This window comes from Acromyrmex echinatior, chromosome 8, assembly GCF_024713525.1.
Source record: "Acromyrmex echinatior isolate Ae372 chromosome 8, ASM2471352v2, whole genome shotgun sequence".
NCBI classification, from domain to species: Eukaryota; Metazoa; Arthropoda; class Insecta; order Hymenoptera; family Formicidae; genus Acromyrmex; species Acromyrmex echinatior.
The window spans coordinates 9471477-9497969 of record NC_141859.1 but is presented as its reverse complement, the minus strand read 5'-3'; the positions used below and the strand labels follow the sequence as shown (position 1 = coordinate 9497969).

General features: G+C 36.3%; 2 protein-coding genes across 6 annotated transcripts in view; one reads left to right on the top strand and one right to left on the bottom strand.

Annotated features, from left to right (window-relative positions):
• Nucleotides 1–26493, top strand: part of LOC105148322 (neurotrimin) — a 378921-nt gene that overhangs the window by 165724 nt on the left and 186704 nt on the right. The window lies entirely within an intron of this gene.
• On the bottom strand, nt 24323–26047 carry LOC105148319 (hypothetical protein). Its single transcript, XM_011059978.2, has one exon. It carries the CDS (start codon nt 25917–25919, stop codon nt 24717–24719), a length of 1203 nt encoding a protein of 400 aa, XP_011058280.1. The 5' UTR covers nt 25920–26047; the 3' UTR covers nt 24323–24716.

The window sequence follows — 26493 nt, the reverse complement described above, 5'->3', positions numbered from 1 at the left end:
CAATTAGAATTGGTACCATTTCTTCAAAACTGTTATGGACGATGGTATGAACTGTAAATATTTCTTTTTGTTTTAGGTAAGTGATTTCAATATGGAAACGAGCAATATTTTTTTTTGGAACACACGCCTGACGTGAGTATGAAAAGGGAAGATATAATGAAATGCGTAAGTGAATTGTCACTCTTGTGAAATTCATCTTACGTTAGAATGTAAGTACCTATATTAGAGGAGGAAACGTTTTCCTATACGTAATACCAAATTAATTAAGGATTTACGATAGCGTGAAATTACAACACTAATTATAATAACTATTATATTATAATATTAATTAAAAAGACAAACAGACTTATAAGTGCATCGAGATATGCGCGATTTTATGACAGGCGGAATTTGCATAAGTCAGACAAATAACAATTAGCAGCTTTAAGGCAGCCATTAGGTATTATCCGCGTAAAACTGCGAGACGATCTTATTCTCTAAATTTTTTGGAGTGAAATTCTCATTCTAGTCCTGGAGTCACTGATCAGTTCATCTTACATAGAGGAAGTATTCACTTTAATAAAGTGAATTCTTTCACACTAAGACAAAAAGTGAAAAGTTTCACTTTTATTTTTAAAGTGAAATTGTTATGCTCTAAACTTCACTCCAATTTAGAGGCTCCGCACAATAAAAGGAACAGAGAACAGAGAACAGAGAATAAGAATTTCAACCTATCGGAAATCATGTCTTGAAATACACAGTTTTTGATACAAAATACATAGTTGAAATTCTTATTCACTGTTTTCTGTTCCCTGTTCTTTCTATTGTGCGGAGTCCCTTAAAGAAATCTCGCCAAATCACGCCTAACGCCTTCTCAGTTCTTGTTCTCGTACAAATACCGTTTACAATTGCCAATTATTAACTGTATTTAGTTGTTTTGAGTGTATGAACACGTCAAGTGTTTGACAAACTCGGGAACGAATCTATCAGAGGTAAGTCTGTTTATACATTTGTACACGTATAAAATAGAAATCAAAAGGATACGAACAGAGATTAAGGTATTTTGTGTAGATACTTCAGGATAATGAAAGAAATTAATTTCTACTGAAAGCGTTAATAAAATGTAATAAATCGAAATTCACGTCTTCAATCTTTAATATGTTTGTACTACTGTACAGACAAAGTACTTAGAGATTTCAAAATATAGTCAAAAGATGCCTGCGATTTTATGATTACGTTACAAAACATCCTCTCTCCGAGAAAAATCACTCTTTTTAAAATTGAAAAATAAATCCAAATGAAGAGTGAACAATTTCACACTTTTGGGCTATGTTCCAAAACTTCTTCCCCGAGGAAAATTTTACTCGAAATATATACTACACGTAACTATAGCATATAGAGTAAAATATTTCTCGGAGAGGAAGTTCGAAACGTAGCTTCGAAAAGTGAAATTTCGCTCCACTTTGATTGGCGGTATTTTCATGAATATTTGGAGTGACTTTTCACTCCAAAAAAGTGACATTTCACTCCAAGAAATTTAGAGAATACGCCTGCGAACTAATTAAGCAGACGAATCACGTACGGCGCATAGCGTTCTCGTCGCTGTCAACGATATTTCGCGAAATGTGGAAGATTAATTCGTGGGGGGTACTCACAGAAACGGCGACATCGTAGTTATGTCAGTATGATGGCGGAAGATAAGGAAAGAGAGAGGGGGGGGGGGGACTAGTTGATTTATCAGATCTACACAGGATCTGCTGATACGATGGCGCGATATAGCCAAACATTGGGCCACACTTGGTACTCAATGTTGGAATACGACAGTGCGCGCGAGCTATTGTTATTAGTATTCAGTTTGTTTCGCGGCAGCAGATGCAGTTAACCTCACGCCATGGAACCACGTTACGACCGACGAAGTGGCTCGTCGGTACTGATATCCCGCGATATTCCGTTGAATCTCTTGCTAACATTAGCGACGTAAAATTGTTCTAATTATTTTGGGCGAGAACGAGCGCGAGTCTAACCAATTTTACGACGTACGTGCTTCTAAATTATGTTTCAACACGTCGCAATTGCGAATGACACACGGTCGACGGGTCTTTTGTTAATGAGAATCTAAAAAGTAAAGTACTTTTTTCTTTTTTTACGTACACACACACACACACAGGAGCAGAATTTTGCATTAAATCCTTATAGTTTCACCGTAGCTGTTCTGATTAGTATGCTGCCGGTAGTGTTGCGTCAGGTGCCATCCGGAGGTCTGTTGCCACGGTTATTGGCCCACAATGCGCATAAACGTATGTCTGCTATGCTAAAACCAATAACTAATTACAGGTTCCCGCATTCATTAACCACACGCGTGAAAACAGCGTTCCCCGTGGCCAGTTGGTCGTAACGACTGTCCAGGCGCACCTATCGAATTCGCTTTCATTATACAAGATAACATGTGTTAATTAGTAAACGCAGAGTCGATCCTTCCGTCCATTAGCTTCCCTTCGCTGATGCATAGAAAAGATTCAACATGTTGTATTAAGTATCGTACATTTTGTGTGACATGAAAGTACCCTTTTTCCCTCCGTTGCGTTGTCACAATTTTTGTTTTCTCCAGAGTGCATTCCCCGCTGTTCTTTTTGTGTGAGATTATATTTGCAGCCGAAGAGAGAGAGCAGCATTATGTATTCACGAGTTATAGGAGTTCGACGATTGCTGTTCGTATTTAAGTTTTCATTTGCCTTTTAGTCGCATTTAGCCGCAATGTGTAAAATTAATTAAAGAAACTTTTTAGCGTGCTGAGCGTCTTAAAAGACACGAGAAAAGTCGACCGGATTTCCTCGTACGTCGATCAATCGTTAACTAACGCACTGCACACGAGCAACATTTAAACCGATCAGAGAAAGAGAGAGAGAGAGAGAGAGAGATTATGAATCGACTACCCTGCAAAAAGTATGAACATAAAAGGGGAGGGAAACACCTCTCTCCCACTGAATATTCATAGATTCTAGAAAGAGATTCTAGAAGAACCCAGGTTGCCGATCGATCGTCGCGATAGGATGCGACGCGTGACGTTTTCGCGGACGTATATATTTCTTGAAGCGTAGCTCCGAAAGATGTTATCCCACGAATAGATGCGGGCTATGAATAAATTTCTTTTAGTGCTTTCACTCGGAATTCGGTATACCAGGCACATATTTGTATATGTCGGCTGTAGTCGCTCCCGAATTTTCACGACTGGCGGACTTTATGGATAGCGCGGCGCATTTTTAGAACATGAATTTTCGGCGGAAACTATTATGATTCAGCGTTAGAAGGTGAGAAAAGGGCGAGGGGAACTGGTCGAGTTTCTGTTTTATATTAGCGGTATGTTGCATTTTTCCGCGACACCAGATACGGTCACAAGAATTTTAGTTATTCTTCGTCGCGTGTGTGAAATAATTTCGCGTGTTACGTGATGAAATTTGTTTCGTGAAGTGTTCCACATGTACGCGTATAAAAGAGACAGATGCCAGCTAGTTGTTTTCTTTCCCACCGTAGCGCAATATGAAATAATTTAGTGATATAATATTATCTACGATATGATCTCTTTCAACAGAATAACATGAAAAACTTTTAATGTTATTTTACGTTAAAGTCTTCCGTTGGTGGTCGTAATACATTTTTATTTTACGCAAATGCGCTCGGTCTGCCGGAAATTCCGGTTAAAAAGACCCACTGTGTTTGCAAACGCATAAAACGATTTCTTAATTCCATTAAAACAGCAGAACCGGAAGGAATTTTCGGAACTTTTAAATCCACTAACGTTGACTCTCCTCTAGAATGGAACACGCGGCAAACTTCGCATTCCTCTAACTCGTAATTGCATGAATTTTTAAATTGCATCGATGAAATTATACAGTCAGTGACGCTATCTCTTGCAGAATTTACAGAAAAATGTCATAAAAATTCTGAGCGTTCAGCTGATGCATTATACATTAAATATCTCATATCTCTTGTTGCGATTCGGTAAATATCTCATGTTACTATTCAGTATTCTATAGTGTATGAAATATAACAGCATTCGATGCAATTTCAAGTTAATAGCGGCACAAATCGATACTAATAGTTATAGTGATACGAATAATCCGAATATGAATGAATAGAGATACCTCGAGAGAACAGAATGGGAGGATAGAAACTATGAGACACCTTGTAATATCCATTGCACGATTCACTGTTTATTTTCCTGATTGAAATTGGCACTTCCTTTTACGACGTCTTTTCTTTTCTTATCCTCATCGATAATCTCGATTGCTCCGTCACATTCATCGGATAGAAATATTCCTTCGTTTCTCGTAGTGGTACTTGATTCATCGCCGCCAGGCAGTAACTTTACACTCTTCAAGAGAATCTATGATATCACCGTCGACGAAAGTCGGCTCGATTCAGCCCGTTCCACCCCCTAACCTCCCCACGTCATTCTCAACGTATTTCGTTCACGCTCCGTAAAACTTCAATGTCCACGTGCGGAATCGCGATCGGAAGTAGGAAGCACCCGATCGTCCGTTCGCCCGAAAGCAATGTTTCCCGAAGATGGAGTTTTTCCATCTAGTAGTAGTTTCCATAGTTTCGCCGTGCGACAAAGTACAAAGAAACGCGATGGCTTTAGAAAGTTACTCGCGAATTCTTTAACAGTAAGATTAAAGAGCCGCGGCGGTCAATTAAGTAGATTTAGATAATTGATAGTCGGTGATGTTCAACAGATCTTAAAATTGTTTCAATTACATATTACGTTTTTTTTTGACGAATTTATAATTTTATGACAACTTTATTTTCTGTTTAGCAAATAGTAGAACGCAGTAGATTTATTATAATAAATATATTTAGATAATTGATAGTCGGTGATGTTCAACAGATCTTAAAATTGTTTCAATTACATATTACGTTTTTTTTGACGAATTTATAATTTTATGACAACTTTATTTTCTGTCTAGCAAATAGTAGAACGCAGTAGATTTATTATAATAAATATATTTAGATAATTGATAGTCGATGATGTTCAACAGACCTTAAAATTTCTTCAATTACATATTACGTTTTTTTTGACGAAATTATAATTTTATGACAACTTTATTTTCTGTCTAGCAAGTAGTAGAACGCAGTAGATTTATTATAATAAATATATTTAGATAATTGATAGTCGGTGATGTTCAACAGACTTTAAAATTTCTTCAATTACATATTACGTTTTTTTTGACGAATTTATAATTTTATGACAACTTTATTTTCTGTCTAGCAAATAGTAGGACGCAGTAGATTTATTATAATAAATATAGTATAATAACACATATTCTAATTTAATATGTTCCCACACAGCATGGAGCTCATAAAATTTTTGTAGCTTCATTTAAGTTTCAAAAAGAACTCCCTGGGAACTCCTATGTTCGCTTTTGAGAGTTCCCTGGGAGCTTCATTTTGGTTCCCAGGGAGCTCTTTTTAAGCTCTTCGAGAGCTCTGCAAAATGAACTCCCTCCCAGTCGATACAAACTGAAAGTAATGTTATAATTTCATACTCTACACAATATAAATGTAATATAATACATGGTGTTACCTAACAGTTATATTATTGTGAAGTGCGAAATTATAACATTGACGTTATGTTATTTTTAATTTGTGTCGACTGAGCTGAGAATTTATTTAGTCGAATTTTGATAAGCTCCCTAGAAGCTCAGCAATATGAACTCCATGAGAGTTTTGTCAAATTTTATAAGCTCCCCGAGAGCTCAGCAAACTCCCTAGGAACTTGATGTGTAGGAATGGAGCTGTGTGTTATATGTATCTGATATCTTTTGAGATTTATAAAATTGGAAGGTAAGGATATTACCTACAGGAAGGAATAAATAAAGACCGAAATGAATGAGGTTCTCATCTTTTAACACCAATACATTTCGCGCAATAGGAAAATTCTTTCGTAACTGCGAAAGAACACGAGTATCGTATTGCAGAGAAAGTAAAGCAGAGAAGTGAAGAAACGGTACGGCTCATGTTATGGCATGTTTTAACTTACCCTCGATCCTTCGGCTGGAGATCACGTGATTTGTTCGTTAGATCGGCGCGGCGGTAGGACGTCCAGAACTAGATTAGAAAGCGGAGTAATTGCGAGCAGTTTGCATGCTACCGACCAGTAACTGACCGAAATAACGCACGGCTGCCGTGGTATCCATGACCAGGGCTGAGGGCAGCGCAAAGTTCCACGTACTCCTGCTCACGAATCACTGCTCACTTCCCCGATTTGCGTTACGTATTAAGTATTCGTTCTGTCTAGCCGGTCTAGCGCGGCTCGGCTGGAGAGAAAAATTTCGAGTGGTCGCCCTCGGAAATTGCTCGCGGCATGCTGTGACGTCCGACAAATGTATACGCCAGAGTTTCCACGCGGGAAACACTGATGCGAATAAAAAAGCGCTGCCTTTTTGTCACTATTTTCTAGAGACGCCTGCCATTTTTCAAGTAGAAATCTGCGTGCGCGGGCGGTGCCATTCGCACGCAGAAATTGTTTCGCAAAAGCCGTCGCAATCGCGTTTTCTGCTTCCTTTCGCCTGGTAACGCAAGGTTCGATGTTGTATGTATGTATGTACCTTTTGGACTCTAACTGAATTACTTTCGTAATTCAAATAGTAGAAAACGCGGGAAAAATAGGGGAAACAAAACTCAATGGTACGGTAAATCGTCCGCGTTCTCGTCGGTGACCTATATTTCGCTCGGTATATCCATTCTGAATACCCTTCGCCCTTTGATAAATTGATGAATAAAAGAAAATCATGCGCGACCTCTCGTCTTATGATAAGGAAATAGTAAAGCGACTTGAGGCTTTTTTAAAACAACTTTCTCCGTTTTCCTGTACTTACATGCAAGCTGCACATGTTATCGGGATGATTAATTAAGGCAATTTTTACGCACCTCAACGCTATAATGCATGATGCATGAACAGAATTATGAACTAACTAATTTAACCAAGACGTGAATTTATTCTACGTGCGGAGCAACATTTTTGTTGTTCGCAAACTCCTCAATGTACTTCGTTTATGTAGGTACGCTGGTATATCGAATGTATCCAAGAGTTAAGTCGAGCCAGTCCTAAATGTACCTAGATATCGCATAAACGTCTCATACGTCTGTCGAGATGAGATGTTGGCTCAATATGCGCGTCTCGGAGCTGGCGTGTGCGCGTGAGCGGAACGGCTTTGCCGATATATTTTCCCCGTATTTTTCTCTATTTTTCCCTGAACCCCGAGCCGAGGTCCCGGAATCGCCGTGCATGGAAGACAGAGCTAGGCGTCTCGTAAAATCCGAGCGAGCCGTCCAATTCCGTTAAAAGTGAGTCGATGGAAAATTGTCGACGCCACCGACTTCGGCCATGCCGTCAGAAAAAAGCTGCACACGGTGACGAAAGCAAGGAAACTGCCCATGCCTGCTGTGCACATTCTCCACCCTTCTTTTTCTCTTTCGACTCTTCCCTGCTCGTGGATTAGAAGATTAAATTTGAGTTCGATCGATCGCACGCGCTCCTGCAGGTTTGATAGCCCACTCGATCGAGTACAATCGAGTCTCTCGCTTGTCCGATTACGGCGCTGCGACGACGTACAATTTCGCATCGAAGGATTAACTTCCTTCCGGATGTCCGGTAAATATTAGAGTTACATTTGACTCTCGATACGCCTTTAATTCGGATGACTGAATCGATCGACGATTGTCAACTACTGTTCGATTGAAATAAACGGATTATTTTGACTGGAAATTAAGTTTGTATAAACGAAATGTAAGAATCGTGAAGACTAAAGTCTCAAAATTCTTACGATTACGGTTACGACAATGCAATTATTGTACATCACGCACCTTTGAAGATTATATTAACCATGCGTGATTACAATGTCTGACGATGTTTTATTTAGTATAATTGCTAAAGTACAATACTTGTGAAACACGCGATATATTTCTTTCTTTATAATTATTTCATATTTAAAAAAGAAAGAAAAAAATATCCTTTGCACGATATTGAATTTTACGATACGTCAATTACTGTAAATAAAATGCGAGAAAACGCATGAGAGAAACTTTACGTTTACGATACTTTGGAAAATAACGTAACGTCACGCCTATCCAAATTGACCGATGAAATGCAAATTATATTAAAGCACGAATCACGATTTGCATTGCAAGCACAGCAGGTTAACGATATTGAGTACCTAACGTTGAATTTAATCTAAGTGTACCTGCTGTGTTACACAAAATATATTAACGTTACTAAATTTATATTTCGACGTATTTGATTTGTAATTCTCTCATATTCACGATTATACGTATAATTAATTTCAGCGGAAGGAATAAAAATAAATCGCAGGGAAAACGGATCTATTCGTATAATAATTTAGATCTTGATAGCTCGCGTAGGACGCCGGACGAGCCAGCGGCGAACTCGAGCGGATATGCATCTCCGGAGATGGCGATTGGCGATGCACTTCGTTCGCCGGAGATGCAGCGCGTCGTGTCACACATCCGTTAAATTTCCGTCCCTTTCCAGTCTCTGGTGGCCGCGTGGTCGAGCACGTTGACTTGTACGAGGTGGCATTTAAATTCGCGAGTGGTCGTGATTGCGCTCGAGCGCGTACCAGCCCTCTCGATCGCGGAGCTTGATTTCGCTGATTCAATTGTTCCTCTGTTCTCTTCTTCTCCTTTTTCCTCCCTCTCTCTCAAGAGAGAAACTCTGCCACTCCTTCATGCCGATCTCGGGTTCCTCTTCGTCCGCACCTCTTCTTTTTCTTCCTTGCACTCTTTGCATTTCCTGACCGACCCTCTTGAGTCGCCCCTCCTTGGTACGCCCTATTGACCTGGAAACTTGGACGATTTCCTACCGCCGTCCACGATCTGACATCTCGTCCTATGGTACGATGGAACTCTTTAATCTCCGATTCCTAGTTCGTTCCGTTACGTGAGATATCCTCCTTTCATTATTTAAATCACGAAACTTCCTATCGAGGGCAATTTCGTGAAAGACGATTGAAAAGACAAAAAAAAGTCGGATTTTTATAAAAATTCTATCTTAAGTTATTATTTTTCTTTATGTTTGTGCACCTCACATTAATTTAACAGCAATTGAATTCAATTTGATTCGATAAATGTATTTCGGATAGCCCAACAACAAATTATAATTATTTTAATTTAATAATAACTAAATTCAATTGGGATTCGATAAATGTACTTTCGATAGTCCGGCAGCAAATTATCATTATTCCAATCCATAACGAGGAAATGTAATCATACTCTGACACTGTAATAAACTTATTATTCAACTCGATATAATATTATATTATTGTTTTAAATTATACTCGTATATTTATTACCATGAAAAAATGTCTTAAATTAAAATTTTTATGTGACGATCACATAAACAATCATACTAAAATAAAGATGGGAATGATAGGAAGAGACAAGAATTTTTGATGTGATGTACGCTAAAGCCGAGTTTAGATCGACCAAACGAATGTGAATAAATACAAATGAATAACATGCGACAACGATCGCGAATGCTTTAACACGAATATAATAACACTTATAAGCTGAAACTTAATTGAATGTCAGGCGTGTATGACAATCATACACGCGCATTATCTTGTTGCTATCTATATATTCGCATTATTTAAACACATGTACGAGAATGCATGTCCGGTTAGCTTTCCCACCACCGATTCGATATTTCTTGTCGCAAATAATAGCGCGGGCGGCCTTGTTTATTTACTGCGCGTTTTATCTCAATGGCGAGCTGGTGAGCTTGCACACGTGCGGGAGAGTTAAATGCACCTCCGTTCGATGCCGCACGAATTGCACAGCTAACATAGGAGAGGTCGCGCGTGCGCGTGCGAAATCATGTAAAGAACTGGTTGAGGTTTATTGCCAATAACGAAGCGAGAGCTCTTTCGAGTGACGTCCGTGTTAAGCCGAAATTATGCGCTTTTGATGCTCGGTTTACGTTTTCTTCTCTCTCTCTCTCGCTCTCTCTCTACTACTCCGATATAAGCGTGCAAACGCAAAATTACATCACCAGTTGGAAATATATACAAACGATCTCTTATGAAGGGAAATTTCGCATAATCACAAGTGGAATATAATCACGCGAAATTTTTTTCGTCAACAGCTCGACAACGATATTATTTTCCACGAACGAGATATACTTTTCGCACGACTTTCATGATTTTCACGGAGTGCACTTAATTGATTCGAAAATGTTCGCACACATATAATCGGTAGAGCGCGATAATGACCGGCGTGGATACGTTGTGAAATATTGCCGCGGTTGCAATTTAGTACTTAATCATACGAACGACTTGTTCCCAGCCCTATCGATCCGTCGCTTATCGCACCGATGTCCTCTTTGTACTCATATTCACAATGTAAGTACATTAATATTCCTGTACTTGAACGAGAGCTTACGCGGACGCAATTTTTGCATGGGAGTGAAAACTTCTGTCGATAATGAATATGATAACAAGTTTTTCCTCGAAAGCGCCTTTCGAAAGCGAAATTGATGGAATTTTCATAAATTCGATACATCACTCCTATTGTTTCTTTAGCATCTAAACAAATCGTGATATAGAATTTCGTTACATTAGAACGGCCATTCATATGTATCAATAGCTAGATTTATATTGCAAAATTACATTAAAGTAAATTAGTTGTAAGACGAAATATCTCGAAGTCTCTCTAAATACAATATTTCATGTGAATTTATGTTAGGTAGTTATGTTATTCGGTTAAACCAATTTTAACAGCCCCTATATATATATATAATATATATAATCTTTTACTTTGTTACTTTTACTATACTAAAATCTTTTTACATCTACTTACTTTTGTCCTTTTCTCACAACTATACGATAAATTTATCGTAGCTGTGCAATAAATTTACGTATTTACGTGACAAAATTACATATACAGAGTTTTACGGTTTAGCTACGCTTTATGATTATCTCACTATTATAAATTCAAGATATATCACCGAACAACGGCTTTGATGTGTTATCTACAAAAACTGGCCTTATCTTAAGGTAATTTATAAGAGATCTGATTTAAAATTAAATACACAGAAATATAGGAGGAAATAATAAAAGTTTTTAATTTATCCGCAATTTTTTGTATATGCATTTATTTTTAAATTTTCAATTGTTTACGATACAGAGCTCTCTATATATCTCGGTATTTTTGTTACGAGAAAGTAACAGAACTTAACTTGTTCAAAAAATTCGCACATAGAGGAGAGTACAGATAATCTACGACATTAGGTATACATATACGTATGTATCGTGCAGTTCCATAAAGCTTTTTGACTTACATACAGTTAGTCAAGAGTGTATATTTTTTTGTACGGAGCACTGCCCCTACATTCACACAAACGTAAAAGTGTACACGCGACGAATGTTAAAAAGCCGTTTAAGTGTACCACGCGAGACACGCGAGTTCCAACATACTCGTTGTCCGCAAACGCAAGTAAAAAGAACCGCAAGCTATGAAAATCCATCGTGCGACATGACAGAACACTCTTCAGTCCTAAAGTTTAAGTATATAAATTAAGTTTAAATGTATAAATTAAATGAAATAATATGATAAATGTGGAGCAAGGGAGCTCCTTAGCGCCAAGAATAGAGCACTTCCATCCTTACATCGCGCGATGCTCAAGTTGAGTCATCTTTCGTGAAAGTTAATTTATCTATACAGATTTCGCACAGTTATCAGTTTTCACAATCGATCAGTTGAGCGGCTGTACCGTTAATCAGACGCGTAATTTATTAGCGAGATGGATAGCGATGAGGGGATGTACTTTTAATTTTCGCGACGAGTTTCGTACGGAGGATTAATTCTCCGTGCGATAGATAGAGATGTGCGGAGGACATAAAAGGCGCATTTGTTTTATTAATTAGATTCGCGGACGTTTTTGCTCTATAGAAAAGTACATACGCGGCAAACGGGAAAATAAATCGGTCTGTCGTAACAATAAGCGTGATTACACAGAACTGTAGCGTGCGTCGCGCGGAATGTTATTTTTTTCACATCAACGATCCAGTGTTCTCGCGGTAACTGTAAAAAAAGTGTTTGCGAATAATATGAAAATTATAGGAAAATAGCGCAAATATTAACGTTATCATTCATACATGAAACGATATCGTTATTCAATAGAGAAATTGATAATTGTGGATTGAATTACAAAAAATTATATAACAAAACATTTTAAATAAAAAAACTTGTAACTCTAATAAAACACTTGCGTGTTGTTTGAAAACAAAAAATACAAAACAAATGCAACAATATAAATAAATAAAATTCGCCGAAAAAAAGAAAAAACATGTTTTTGTTTTATAAAATAGGTAGTATATAGATAACAATTTTGTCCTTTATTATTCTCCACTTTATATTCTTGTACAAATAATAAACTACGAGATAAAACAAAATGATATTATATAATATCCGCGTTAACTCTTTCTTCTATATATATATATATATATAACGAAAGGGAATAAACCCTTTAAATAGACCGGTTGCGATCGGATGGGCGATAGGATTGCGAATATGCATTTCCAGCATTCGCAAAAACTATCGATTCCGGCCGCGAACGAGTGAGAGAGCACCGCCTTCGATATGAAACTATGCGCTGCACACTTGGACGAGACAGCATGCAAAATAGCGTGAGTGGAGAGAACACTTAAATTATGCGACCTGTCGGCAACAGTCTTTTAAGCGTTCGCTATGATAAATATTAAGTCCCTTTGAAAACAAGACAAAGTATTTTCACTTCCAGTGTGGCTGCCATTGTACCGGGGAGCGCGCTTTATAGAAAATATTTCTATAATATAAACGTGCGGCAGAGAGAGAGAGAGAGGGGGGGGGGGGGAGAGAGCGCCCGGCCGCCGGCGCAGATAGAATTAATGTCGAGATTGTTCGAAACTACATGATTTTACTCCGCCAAGTATTTTCTGCGGGATGTAACGCCCCCCTCCCTCCCCCTCCCCCTCCCCCCTCCCCCCCGCCCGGGATGAAAGATCCCATTAGCAAAATCAAATTTTCCGCCACGTTGCAACGTGACGTTTTCCAGAGAATTTCACTCGCATGATCCACACGAACTCCTTGAGTTACGTCTGAATCCATTTTTAATGAGAATTTAATCAAATCACGACTATCTTTCGCGACTTTTCGATATTTGATGTTAATTATCTCGACGCGTTCGAATGTGCTGTAAATTAAGTTTCGGTTTCAGTAAACTCTCAAGACGGCGACGTAAATCTCTCATCGAATTCACAATTCAATATCGAGGAAATAATTTTGTTAGTATAGGTTTCGCGGTGTATCTTACTCCTGCATCATTTATCATTTAGATTACATTAATGCAGCGTACAGCTGAAAATCAACATGCGAATCGTTAGATAATATTTGAATGTTGTGCGCAATATTTATTTCGAGTAATGGATAATTGATCAAAGAAACTGTACACCTATTTATTTTTTGTATTTGCGCGATCTTATATTTCATTTTAAATCATATATTTCATTGCCGCGAGGCCGAATGCTGAATATGTACGTCAATTAAAAATATATATACCTATCTATTAAATAAATAAAAATTATTAATTGCTATGTATAATAATAGATGTGTTTCATATAATGCAGCGCGAATACTACACATTGAAAATACACATTGAATTGTGAAAATTTATGTAGCCAGAGACTGTAATAATTTTATATGCAGAGGTACAAATTTACATTTCCAATCGATAAGTTAATTGGAAAGTTAGTGAACATATGGGAACATTTTATTTTTGCCTTTGGGTTTTACTTGTGACTGGGACTGGAAATAAATGTAGTACGAAGCCATAGTGCTTGTTTCGGCGTCTGTCGAAAGGGATGTAATTGGATATATGGTAATCTGACCGCACACAGAGGCTTCCTTTTTCTCTAACTTCTCCATCTACACTTTTCGCTGAACGTCTTCACTTCTTCTGTCTTCTGTCTTAAATATCAAATAAATACGGAAGAGACGAAATTCTTGTAAACCATTTAATTTAATTTTGCATCATAATCGCAAATTAACTAAATCGATTCAAAGAAAAACTTTTTACCGAAGCTAAGAATTGCGTATATTTTTTAAAATAGATAAATACTTATAATGTTTGCTAGAAAACATTTAATATCTGGAATGTTCGTTTTAAGTATATACTTTTATATTATAAATCCATTGGTGGATTGAGATGAACGGAATAGAGAAAATTTATCAATCGGACAAATTCCGATTCCGACAAATCGTGATTAACAATGAACGAGCAACGCTTTTATTACATCTGATATTATATTGCCCAACTTAAACGATTTATAGAAAAGTTGATTGATTACGTTTTATTCCTTTTACCGATGCAATCCACTAGTTTACGAACTATATTTTCGCATGAATGCCTTGAATTCGTCTACCTCGTTCTTTGACCCCGATCGGAGAAGAATTCGCATTCTGACTGTCTTTTATCAAAGAAAATGCGCGGAAGATGCAGTTCAAAAGCTCTCTTTCCCTCTTCTCTCTCTGATTGGCCCGTTTGAACGGTGTATGCCGCAAAGAGCTTTATATATATGTATACAGTTTAAGAAAGTTAAACTAATTTCATGATTCAATATTTTATATTATTACTGTCATTTATCTTTGACATTGATGACATCATTTTAACATCGAAAAATATTTAATCGTACTAAGAAATTAATTTTTACAACGAACGTTGTCTATAGACGTTATCTGTAGATTATTTCGAGAATATCTGTTATTATTTTATGTATTTATGTATTTGGCAACAATCACGCTCATGTCAACGCACGTATTTGCATGGAAACTGCATATTTACGATGTCAGCGGATACGAAATCGGACAGAACAGAACTGTATCCCGATACATAGTCTTAGAGACCCAATTACACGTATGACGATCAACACAGTCGCTGTAACAGCGCGATTACGGGGGAATATGGTACGTGCTGGTCCAAGATAGCAGATGCTCGTGAATCTATCGACAGGTCAGGCACGATGAATATCGGCATCCAATAATGGACCCGGCGCCGCTGTTTGCCCCAAAGTGACAAAAGAAAGAAACCGAGTTTGTGTACGAAGCGTAATCCACTTGAAGTACTTGATCGAACGGACACTCCGGGCTGATAATGAGAAAATTGCCATTAATCAAACAAACGCTGAAAGAGCGCTCTTTATCTTTCTTCTTTGTAAAATATGCGGACGATATTAACAGGCTGCCTTGCATTATAATCTTTTTCACGATAAGAGCGCGATTTTTCGAATAGTATTTCATTCGGCTCTCAATCGTGCGAGTGTTATCACGTAAAAGTTTGCAATTTTGCGGATGATATCAGTATGCAAGCTTCACAGAGAGTCACATGCAATTAACGTATAATTCACGATGCAGTTTTCCAATTTCACTTGCGAGAAAGTTGCGATGCAATGCAACTCGCGTGAAAATGACGCACGGAATCCGTACAATTTGCATCGTAATTTAGCGATTGTGGTACGATACATTCATCATTTGACCGGCTAAATCACGTGGTCACCGAAGTAGCAATGGCTCGTATATGGAGCGATAGGGTGTATGCAGGATATCTTTAAATTGTCACGTCAATTCCATTATGCGAACTTATTATAATATTCTTTGAGAAAAAGGGAGGGATTGTTGCTAGAGGAAAATAATTGCTTATCGCAAAAATTAAGAACCAGTATTCATAAATTATTATAAAGAAATGTTATTCATAATAGTTTTAAAAAAGCCATTTTCTTCAAATTGCAGAAAGAAAAACTAAAATTATTTTCTTCTCGGAAAGAAGCAAATATGATAGATCTTATGAACACATAAATTTTTTCAACGAATTTTTTTATCCTTGAGAAAGGAACCGAGAAAATCAATGGAAAAATTGGAAAAAATTTGTTTTTTTTTCAAAATCTTAAAACTACTGTATTACCCATAAATCATTAAATATTTTTTTATTTATATAAAAGGTGTTATTCAGTAAGAAGTGTATAATCGGAAATATAGTATATACAGAATTTTATAATAAAAAAGATGTATTAAACAATTTACAAGTAATTAGATATCTTTTTCTTAATTTTTGTTGGCAAATGAATTTAAGGGATAAAAAAAATCAAAAAAAAAATTTGATCTCATTAATTATCTTTATTATATTATTTTTAATAAACATATTACTTAATGATCATCAATCGTCGTTTATTCCGGTTCATGATGATAAAGTATGGCGTACAACTTTATTATTGTAACAGTAGGATGCGTACTCTTAGGTAGTACTTTGGGCGAGAATGTAGAGTACGAAGCCGCGCGTGCATCGATAAATCGGATCGGGAAAACTATCGAGAGAATTTAATGAGCCATGCCGGCTTTACTACCCCGCGCGGCTTTATTACCACTCCGTAATTTAACGTGCATCGATTTCTTGTCGTTGCAAGGAATTAAGTACGATAATTCATTAAACTTGGCTGTTTCTTGGTAACAAGAGCATGTCCGAATTTATTATCTTTTTCTTTCATTTGTCTTTATTCGATACTAACATTATGGAATGAATCGTATTACATAATTTGCTATTTTTCCTGAAATTTGCAATCATCTTGATTATACTATGTTAATTACTATATTCGGAAAATTACCGTAGACATTGTCTTCGTAGATAATAAATTTTTCATCGTGCTTGTATTACGAAGAAAAATATATCACGTTGTTACGCAAGATTTAAAAATTAAACTTGGAAGAATAACGTAGTTATCTATTTACTACGGGAAATGGTTTAAGGATTACGACGTAAAATTTAATTAATGTTACATCCACAAATATTATATTATACTTTTTTTTAAATTACTTTTATGCAATGTAAGCCGAAATGTATTTTATACAAGTATTATATAATTTTCCATGCGTACACGTTGTTTCGTCGATTCAAATCTTTCGGTTTACATTAAAAAAATTATTTATGATTCTCATACATCTTACATCAATATCATTTGCTTTACAAATAAATATTGCATATCGCGATATAGAAATTCGCGAAACAATACGGCATTTACAATGTTGTTTTAGACGATGCTTCAATTTAAGTCCCTTATTATCGCGGCGAAAATCTGGACGGAACTTGACGTGCCAGCTTACGAGGGTTCTCAGTAAGCTTAATGTTGGCTGTATGATGAAGTGGGTGACCGGGAAACTTTCCGACTATATAGTACACATGCGACGCTCACACCCGGGCGATGTCCGAGCGCGGCCGCATCGCGGCCGGTTCGCGAGACCTCGGAATAAATTGACCGACGTCGCCAATGGTGGTTGTTTATTTTCGAAATTAAATTGAATTGGCCCATAACTTGCCGGTCTATTAGCCCGGGGGACCAGGCTAGTTTGCTCGTAAATCTCCGGAGTATCGGACCGGTGGCACATACGCGTACAGACTATCGTACGCGTACGCATGAGTACGTATGAGTGAGGGTGTATTTGCTCGCGTGTGTGTTTGCCGACGGCAGGGTGCTCGCGGGGGGGTGTGGGTATTCGATTCGTCCCCGACAATGCGTCCGGAAGCTCCCAGGAAATACATGGGCGTGGTGCCGAGATAAATGTACTCTCGCATTTGCATACTTCTCGCCCTCACGCTCGCCATATCCTCCCAACGTTCGTTCGGTACTCCGCTCAAGATTCTGTTCGCACTCGTCTACCTTCTCTTTCCTTCGCATATCGCCTCCTTACTCTTTTCCTGTATAATCCTCTCTCTATCTTCCCATCCTTTCCGTTGGTTTATGTGTCCTTGTCGATTATATAATCTGAGAAGTAGATCTGAGAATATCGGGTATATCTACATACCCACCGATGTATGTGTGACCAGAAATGAAAACGACGATATCCGCGAACAATTGCTAAGTCCAGAGTGCCAGTCGTCATCTTTACGTAAGGATGTTGCGTAAGGAAATCATTACGATGTTTCGAAGAAAATCACTTATTCGCATTCGGAAAAATCAGTTTTTTTCGAAATCTTCGTCTTTTGAAAGTGTAGATCACATATTCCAACAATCGTTAATAAAAATCGATCATACGAATGAAAGATAAACAATGTTATTATTCAAGGAAATCATAGCAAAATGCTCGAAGTGATTGAAATAGTTCGACGAATGATTGAAGCAACTGTTAGGTCGCTGTAAGCAGTGGGAAGTACCTCCTTCGCGAGACAAATACGAGAACCGAAGGTAAACCGCCCCAGTATTCCCGCGAGATACTCCTATCGGAATGCGGATGGTGGGATAGATTTATTCATCCTGCTTGACTACTCGCTTGATTATCGGAACGAATCGAATAGTTTCTGTCGCTCTCACGCGGATGTATTTGTCGAGAATATCCGTATTCCGAATAATTTATTGAAACCTTAAATAAATGTGCGCGTATCTACTTATCTATTTATTCAAATTAACATTTCAATTTAATGCAGGTTGAATTCGAAATATCACGAATACTCGAATATTTAATAAGTCCAAAAAGAACAGTAATAAACAAATCATAACGATGTATCCGAAACATGCTAATTTATTTCTGTATCCTTATTGATATCAAATTCTAAAATAATTCTCACAGCAAGTGTGAGAATTATTTTAGAATTTGATATATCTATGCGATATATGGAATGAATTTATTCATGATTTAAAAAATTCAAATTTTCTTATTTTATTCCTTATTTGTCTCCGATTGCCAAAATGGGTCAGTATTCAATATTGTTGAAATATCCAGTCTCTCTTGAAGTTGTTTTGTATTAATAGGGATCGATAATATCAACCTATATAAATATTTTGATTTGGTCGATGTCCCGAGATAAAATCATTCAGGTGAAAATTCTCTGAATAAGGACATACATTTATGCTATTGATACTGAATAAGAATGTTTGTTCTTTTGATATAAATATAAATATGTTCGATCGCGTTAAAACACATCGTATTCAGTAATTAATCTATCATATATAAAGCCATACAAAAAGTTAACAAATATTTTGTTTTCTTCTCTGCAAAGATCTAAATAACTAGACACGTAAAAGTATAAAAAGCTATACGAGGTTAAGTAAGAGTATGGAAACAAGATGAAATATTAGAAGTATAGAGTGGAACAGTGGACGATTTATTATTAAATACAAGACTAGAAATATAGAATACGAAGGATTTCAAGTCAAATCTCGGTCAGCTTCATTAATTTTTCCATCGTTTACAGAAGTTATTATTTTTCTTTCAATTGAAAGTCGATTTCATAATCTAATAAGATAATGCTTTTTATCATTTATTATTAATGTCCTGGTTAATTTTAAGAATTAAAGATACGTTTCGCGCATCAGACAGAGAATAATTTTATAATGAAAATACAAACATATTAGTCCAGATATATTGAAAAATATAAGAATATAGAAATTTTGCTATTTGTACGCTACCATCTTACACAATTTTATCAACTTTGATATTAAATAATTGTTGAGAACGGAAAATACTAGCTTTTGATTTGTTTCAAGAAGATAGCAGAGAAGTGACAAACGATTGTTTACGGGAATCACTTTCTTCGGAATCATTACAGAGTGGCAACGTTCTCATCCTCAAGCTCCGTCGATAGAAGATTATCGAGAAACTCGGTGGTGGCACAATGCTCTACTCGAACTCGTAACTGCAGTCCGATTAAAGTGTTCTAGCACGTTTCGTACTTCGTTCTTGTTCCAACTCCTGTTACTTCTTAGCCCGATTTCCTCTAACCCTTTCGTCGATTTTTTTTGTGTTTTTCCGCTTCACTCATCTCGTCTCTCTCTCTCTCTCTCTTCCTCTCTCCTCTCCTTTTAATCCATCTTCCTTTTACTTTCTTCACATAACTCCTGATGCTCTTAGCAAGACAATCTATTTAAGCTCATCCAATTCTTTTGGACCAGACGTATAAATCGACGTCTCATAATTGACAGTCTACCGATCATTTTCCTCGATCTTTTTTCCTCTACTTTTCCTTCATCCTGGAAGTCATCCTCACATATATTGTCTCTATTCCTTCCGCGGAGCCCTTCGATTTTCGCCCGATCTCTATCCTCTGTTATCTCTTTAAAATCCTGGAGCGCGTCGTGTTTAATCAGCTTCCACTTCCTTTTATTTCCTAGACCCCTTTCAGGCTGGTTTTCGGAGGGGCCATAGCACACAGACCGCCTTGATGCGGGTCATCGATGACATCAGGCAGGCCATTGACAAACGAATGGTCACTCTGTTTGTCTTGTTCGACTTCTCTAAGGCTTTCGATTCCGTCTCCCACGACCTGCTCCTCCACAAACTGATAGATTTTTCCATCTCTTATCCTGTCCTTGCAAGATTCGAGTCCTATCTAACAGACAACGTCCCAACGCGTTCGAGGACCTGATAGCTCCCTATCGTCTTGAGCGTCAGTTAGTATTGGTGTCTTCCCTGGGTTTCATCCTTAGTCCTCTTCTGTTCTGCCTCTTTATCAACAATCTTCCATCTTCGTTTAGGCATTGTAAGTACATATCTATACCGATGTTCTTCAAATATACTTACATTTTCCCATTAGCGATCTTGTAGCGGCTCTGGGTAGGTTGAGGGATGATATCGCGGCGGTGGAGCTTGGGCATCTAGAAATAGCCTTAAGTTGAATATCGGTAAGACCAAGGCCATACTCTTGGGAAGCGCTACATTAACCGCATAGATTGTTCTCGCGACATCAGAACTCGAACTCTATGGCTCGCCCATCGAGTTGGTCAATCAAGTGAACTGACTTTGGCGTGACATAAATAACAACCTTTTGTGAATTAAGCATGTCCGTGCGGTTTCCAATAGGATAAATGGGATTCTCTGGAGGCTTAAGCACTACAGGGACAGTCTCTCTAGACCACTGCAACTCGTTTCCTTCTTTATTTTCCTTATTTTTTATTTTTGCGCCGCGATTTTCTCGAATTTAACTCAAATCAGCAGAGATTCTGACTGAGACGACTGATGAATGCTTGCGTGCGATTTATCTTTGATTTAAGGGACGATCATGTTTCCCATCTATATGATTCGCTCAATTGGTTCTCTACCGATGATCGCAGGACCTTCCTTTCGTGCTGTCTCATTTATTCCATTTTGCGCTCGGGTATCCCTCTCTACATTGCGTTCCACTTCCGTCCCTATTTCAATTCGCGTAACCCCTCGTGTTTCTCCACTTCCGACCTTGTAAGTTTTTTTCTGCAGGACCTCTATTTATCAGTGTTCCTTCCTCCAGCGCTGGAGCGTTGATGTGGAACTCCTTGCTCCCCGTCATCAAGTCGTCGCTGCGTGAATTTAGGAGTGGATTTTTCCGCCATCTGCGACAGCGTAGCGTAGACTAGCGCGTCTTTCGAAGTAATTCTTTAAAAAAATTCTATACAATAATTCTTCTAGAACTTTTAATCTAATAAATTTCTTTTAGAACTCAAATTTTCTCTCCGCGTGTAAATATTATCTGTACTAGGTCTTTGCATTGGCTGATAATACTTCTGCGCTGCTACTCTCTGTATGGTCACATTTTTTTTCTATTATTTCTACCTAAACGGAAGATGTAATAATGATTCTTTCTTATAGTAATTTTAATACATGGATGCGAATTATTAATTATTAATTACTGATCTAGATGTATTTATGTTAAAATTTATTCAAATCCATTCTCTGTACAACTTCAATTCTGTTCTTAGAAGACTTGCCCCAAAACAGCAATAAATGCTTTTATCTCTCTCTCTCTCTCTCTCTCTCTCTCTCTCTCTCTCTCTCCCCTCCTCATAGAAAGTCTTTCCATTGCAGAATACGTTCCCGCCTGTTTTTCCCGATATCGCATCTATTTGGCGAGTTCGACGATTGTTAAACTCGCTCCAGGCGGTCCTCGAAAAGTTTCGCGCTAGACGATGTATACGGTGTCGCATTCTTTGGCTTTAACGATCAAACTTATCGACGAGCGACGCTTCGACAACTATGTGGAAGACGACAAGAGAGCCCTAACGTTGGCGATTGGTGGCTTCTTGAATTGTTGTAACAGCCTTGTTCGTTTAAAGCTTAAAACAATCAAAGTATTTTCCACATCGTTAGAATGTTTAATCTGTTGTATAGTCTAAAAGTATAATAAGCTAGGAATGATTTCACTCATAATTAGATAAGAAAACTTTTTTACCTTAAATCAAAACTGTGAAAGTAGTCTTTCTGTATATAGGCAACATCAGATTTTGGAGTACATATATGAAATCAAAATGGATTTCTGTAGATTTTCTAAAATCTTTTCCGAAACTCTAATTTTTCTTCATTTTATTCATTATATACTTTCGTCTACTTTAAAATAAGTATTTTACATTACTTTTCCAAAAAAAAAAAGAAAATTTACAGAGAAATGATTTTATGTAGCAGAAATTTTAATATTAGCATTGTCGCACGCGTCGCATTTCATTATCAGAGTCAATATGTGCTATAAAGTTATACTCTTATCTTAAAAAATACATAAGATTTTTAGATAATAAATTTATAACAAAAATAAATCAATTTTTATCTTAAATAATGTATTTATGATGTTGACACAAAAAGGATATTATCGCATTGATACTTTTTGCGTCAACAATAATTCATAAAGATAACGATGTAACGTATTAAAAACGCAAATTTTAGATTAAGATTTTATTTTAATCTAGGAAATAGGAAAAAGTCGTTAAGAGCTAGATCTGATGAATACGGTGGATGGTCAATCAATTCGAACCGCAATTCATAAATTTCTGTCATGGCGACCGCCGATATTCGACTTTTCCCATTTTTATAAAAACATGAATTGGCACAAATGACTGTCAAACAACAACTAAGCGTTCAAAATGGCTATAATTTTCACAGATATCTTTCAAAACATGTATGATTGTAGTATCAGAATGGATTTTGAGCAATGCCATTTTCATAATAAGGCTCAAAACTTTTCAAACGATCCTCGTATTGATTTTAAGATATTTCCATTTTTAATTATTTTTTAAACAAGACATGTATTTTTGTAATTTTTATTAGTATTACAATTATCATTTTGTTAAAAAATATTTTTGAGATATTAAGATTTATTTTCAATTACGATTATACGTATATCGTACAAAATGTTGCGAAACATGCGTGATTCATCACATTTTGTATATAATCATAGTTCTCTGCAATTAGATGCAAAATGAATGTTTTGTTTTTTTTTTTAAGAGTATTACACAACTATGTTTTTCAGCTCGTAGAAATAACGGCGATAAATATCTATAAAATTGACTTTTTATGTCTGTGACGTAAAATATTTTTAAAAATCAGAATAGCGCAGTATAATTACTATGTCATAAAATAACTTGTAATACTTTTACTGCTCTCCGGGTCGTGAGAGTTTAATCATTTTTATACTAATAAAGAAGAAAAATTTGGCTGTGCATGAACCTCGGGCATAAGTTCGGGCATTAGCTTCGCGATAAATGCTGCTGCCAGCTTGGAAAAATATATGGAAATGACATAGTTATTCTGAGCGTACGGGTGTATCTTTATTTGAAAGGCAGATCCGGACTTGCACGGATGAAAGAATAATTTTATCAATGTGCACGGGATACTGCCGCAATACCATACCTGTTTTGAGTGTCGCGTATACATATAAGCGAGATTCAATTTTAACCTGCTCCTTATCCACGTTGTTTCATTTCCGCGATATATATATATATATATCGCGCTAAATCCGCTAATTATATTCGGTTATTTTATCCCGAACTACTTATTTTAAATAATAAATTTAAACCAATTCGAATATAATTTTATTGCGGATTCTCAAAAATTAAAATCGATAGTAGAAACAGAGTGAACGAGAGTACGGTATTATATAATTTTTAATTTGATTCATAGTTTCTCTCTTTCAAGATGGTTTCTTTGTTTGTTGGTATTTTTGCCACGTGTCATATCTGTCAATTTGTTGGTAACTGAAGTTTGACATACAAAGGAGAGAAACACATTAATTTTTGTATTTATTGAAGAGAACTCTAAAGAGTGTCGAAAAGTACAATTGATTACATCACTAATTATAAAATAAATTTTCTTATTTTATTACTTTGTATAGTTCTTAACACATTCTTTACTCTCATTTGTCCTGATTCTACTCAAATATATAAAATATAGGTGAATGTGTGTATGTGTGTGTGTGCGCGCGTGCGCGTGTGTGTAAATAAAATAAAATAAAATAATATTTTTTTTTATTCCAAATAAAGGATTGGTTTATAAAATTAAATAAGTCTCATTTCAATATCAAAAAGTCAATATGCTACAAAGTTATGCTCTACTCTTATCTCTTTCTTCTCTTATCTCAAACGGTACATAAGATTTGATAATAAATCTGTATCTTCTTTTTCATATTTGAAATTGCTTAATTAAATCTGAAATAAGTGTTACATTAAAAAAATATATTTATTATAATGTAAAAATATATTTATATTATATCGATTTACAACGGGTATGTGTATTTATTACAATATATTCAATTACAATCTATTTACAGAAATTTCATATCCACATTATGTATATTCATATTTTGTCAAATATTTAAATTTACTCAATTTATTCTTTACAATTATTAGTTTATAATAATCTGGCGTCATTGTATGTTATAAAATAAAATTGTCTTATAATGAAAACTATTCTAAGCAACCAAGATCTCTCAAATATAGCAACATATCAGCTAATATCTTGGAAATTTTATCTCCGCCTAATTGTTTGTTTTGTTTTGCTGTTTCTTCGTTTTCAAATTCATTTATACATGTAAAATTTCCTTTTTTTAAGTATCCCATGAATACTGGTAAATAAAAAGATGCAATAACAAAACCGAAGAGTCCACCTCTTTTGTAATCATCCAGCAAAGCATCGTACGAATATTTTTCGCTGTCCCAAATGTTAGCTTCTATGAGATATTCCTTTAGTGCATCATGATAGGCTCGTATAATCTCGAAGAACTTATCTTTCTTTACTTCATTCGAGCAACAGAGACAGAGATATGTTGAAAGATCAACGACGGGCGTTGTATATTTCAAACATGCAAAGTCGATCAGTATTGCTCGATATTGTCCATCATTTTCCGTCTTGAAAAGAATATTGTCCAATACAAAGTCACCATGACACAGCGTAGACAATGGCTCTCGCGGTTCCACCGTCTTGATCATCACTTCATCAAACGCATTCGAGAGTAAGGCTTCCGTTTTATCACAAAAGGCTGTGTCATAACCCTGATTGCGGAGATATTCCACTGCTCGCGTCGCGGTCAAGTTGAGAAAGATTATACGATTTTCATCTAACATTCTGTCGTATTTAAATTCTTGAACCTGTTCTACGATAGCGAAAAATTTTTCGCGTTGCAGTTCCTTCATTACATACCCTTTTCCGTGGAATCGTCCAATCTCGCGCATCGCTGCCAATGTGTATTCTAAAGGAATATTGTACTTACATGGACACGCACAAGAATAATATCCTTGTTCATTGACGTTCTCCAGAGCGATCATCAAATCAGGCGGTCGTTCATTGATGTAGAAGCATTTCGGAAAATTTTCATTTGGTTGGGCATACGTGCGGTAAAATAAAATTTCGTTATGAAATTGAACGTCGGAGCGAATTATTTGTCTAAGAAATTCTAACTGTGTTGGTTTCTTTAGTATTATAGAAAATCCTTCACTCTGATCCTTTGTCTTGTTCTTAAACTTCACGCATATGTTATAGACAGTTGACATAACATTGTTGGTTTGCTTCGATATCTCATACCGAACTTCGTCGACATTTTCTTTAAGATTCTCAATAATCTTTAATATAACTTCTTTATTCCATTTCTTAATGTCTTCAATGTGAAACATTTTACTAGCAGTAAACAACGTGTAAATCGTTATGCGCGATTTTAAGAATCTATAAATTCAAGATGCTCTACAGACGGGTTCGTTATCTTAATTATACTGAAACTCGTACAATACTATCACTCTGGTAGCTCTCCAGAGAGATTATAAATGAAGCTAACTTTGCTTTATAAAGCTTTATAAAGATCGTAAATATGTCAAAGGGTACTAAAAATTTATAATACTGTGATAGCAATGATATATCAACGTGAGAAAGCAGTGTATGTAATTAATTCACAATTATATCTGGAGAATCAATATAATTGGTTGATTAAAATTATTGTATACAATATATAATATTTTTCTATATAACATACAACATACAATATTACATATATGTATACGGCGGTATACAACATCTGATATAATTTTGCAATATTTTCAAAAAATTTGACAACAATTAATAGTATTATTGTTATATGCTCAGCGATAAATTTTTAGAATTATTTTAAAATAAATCGCCTTAAAAATGTGTTCAAACAAAGCATACAATACAATCAGATTATTAACTAATTTTAAAATTTCTAGTGTTATAAAC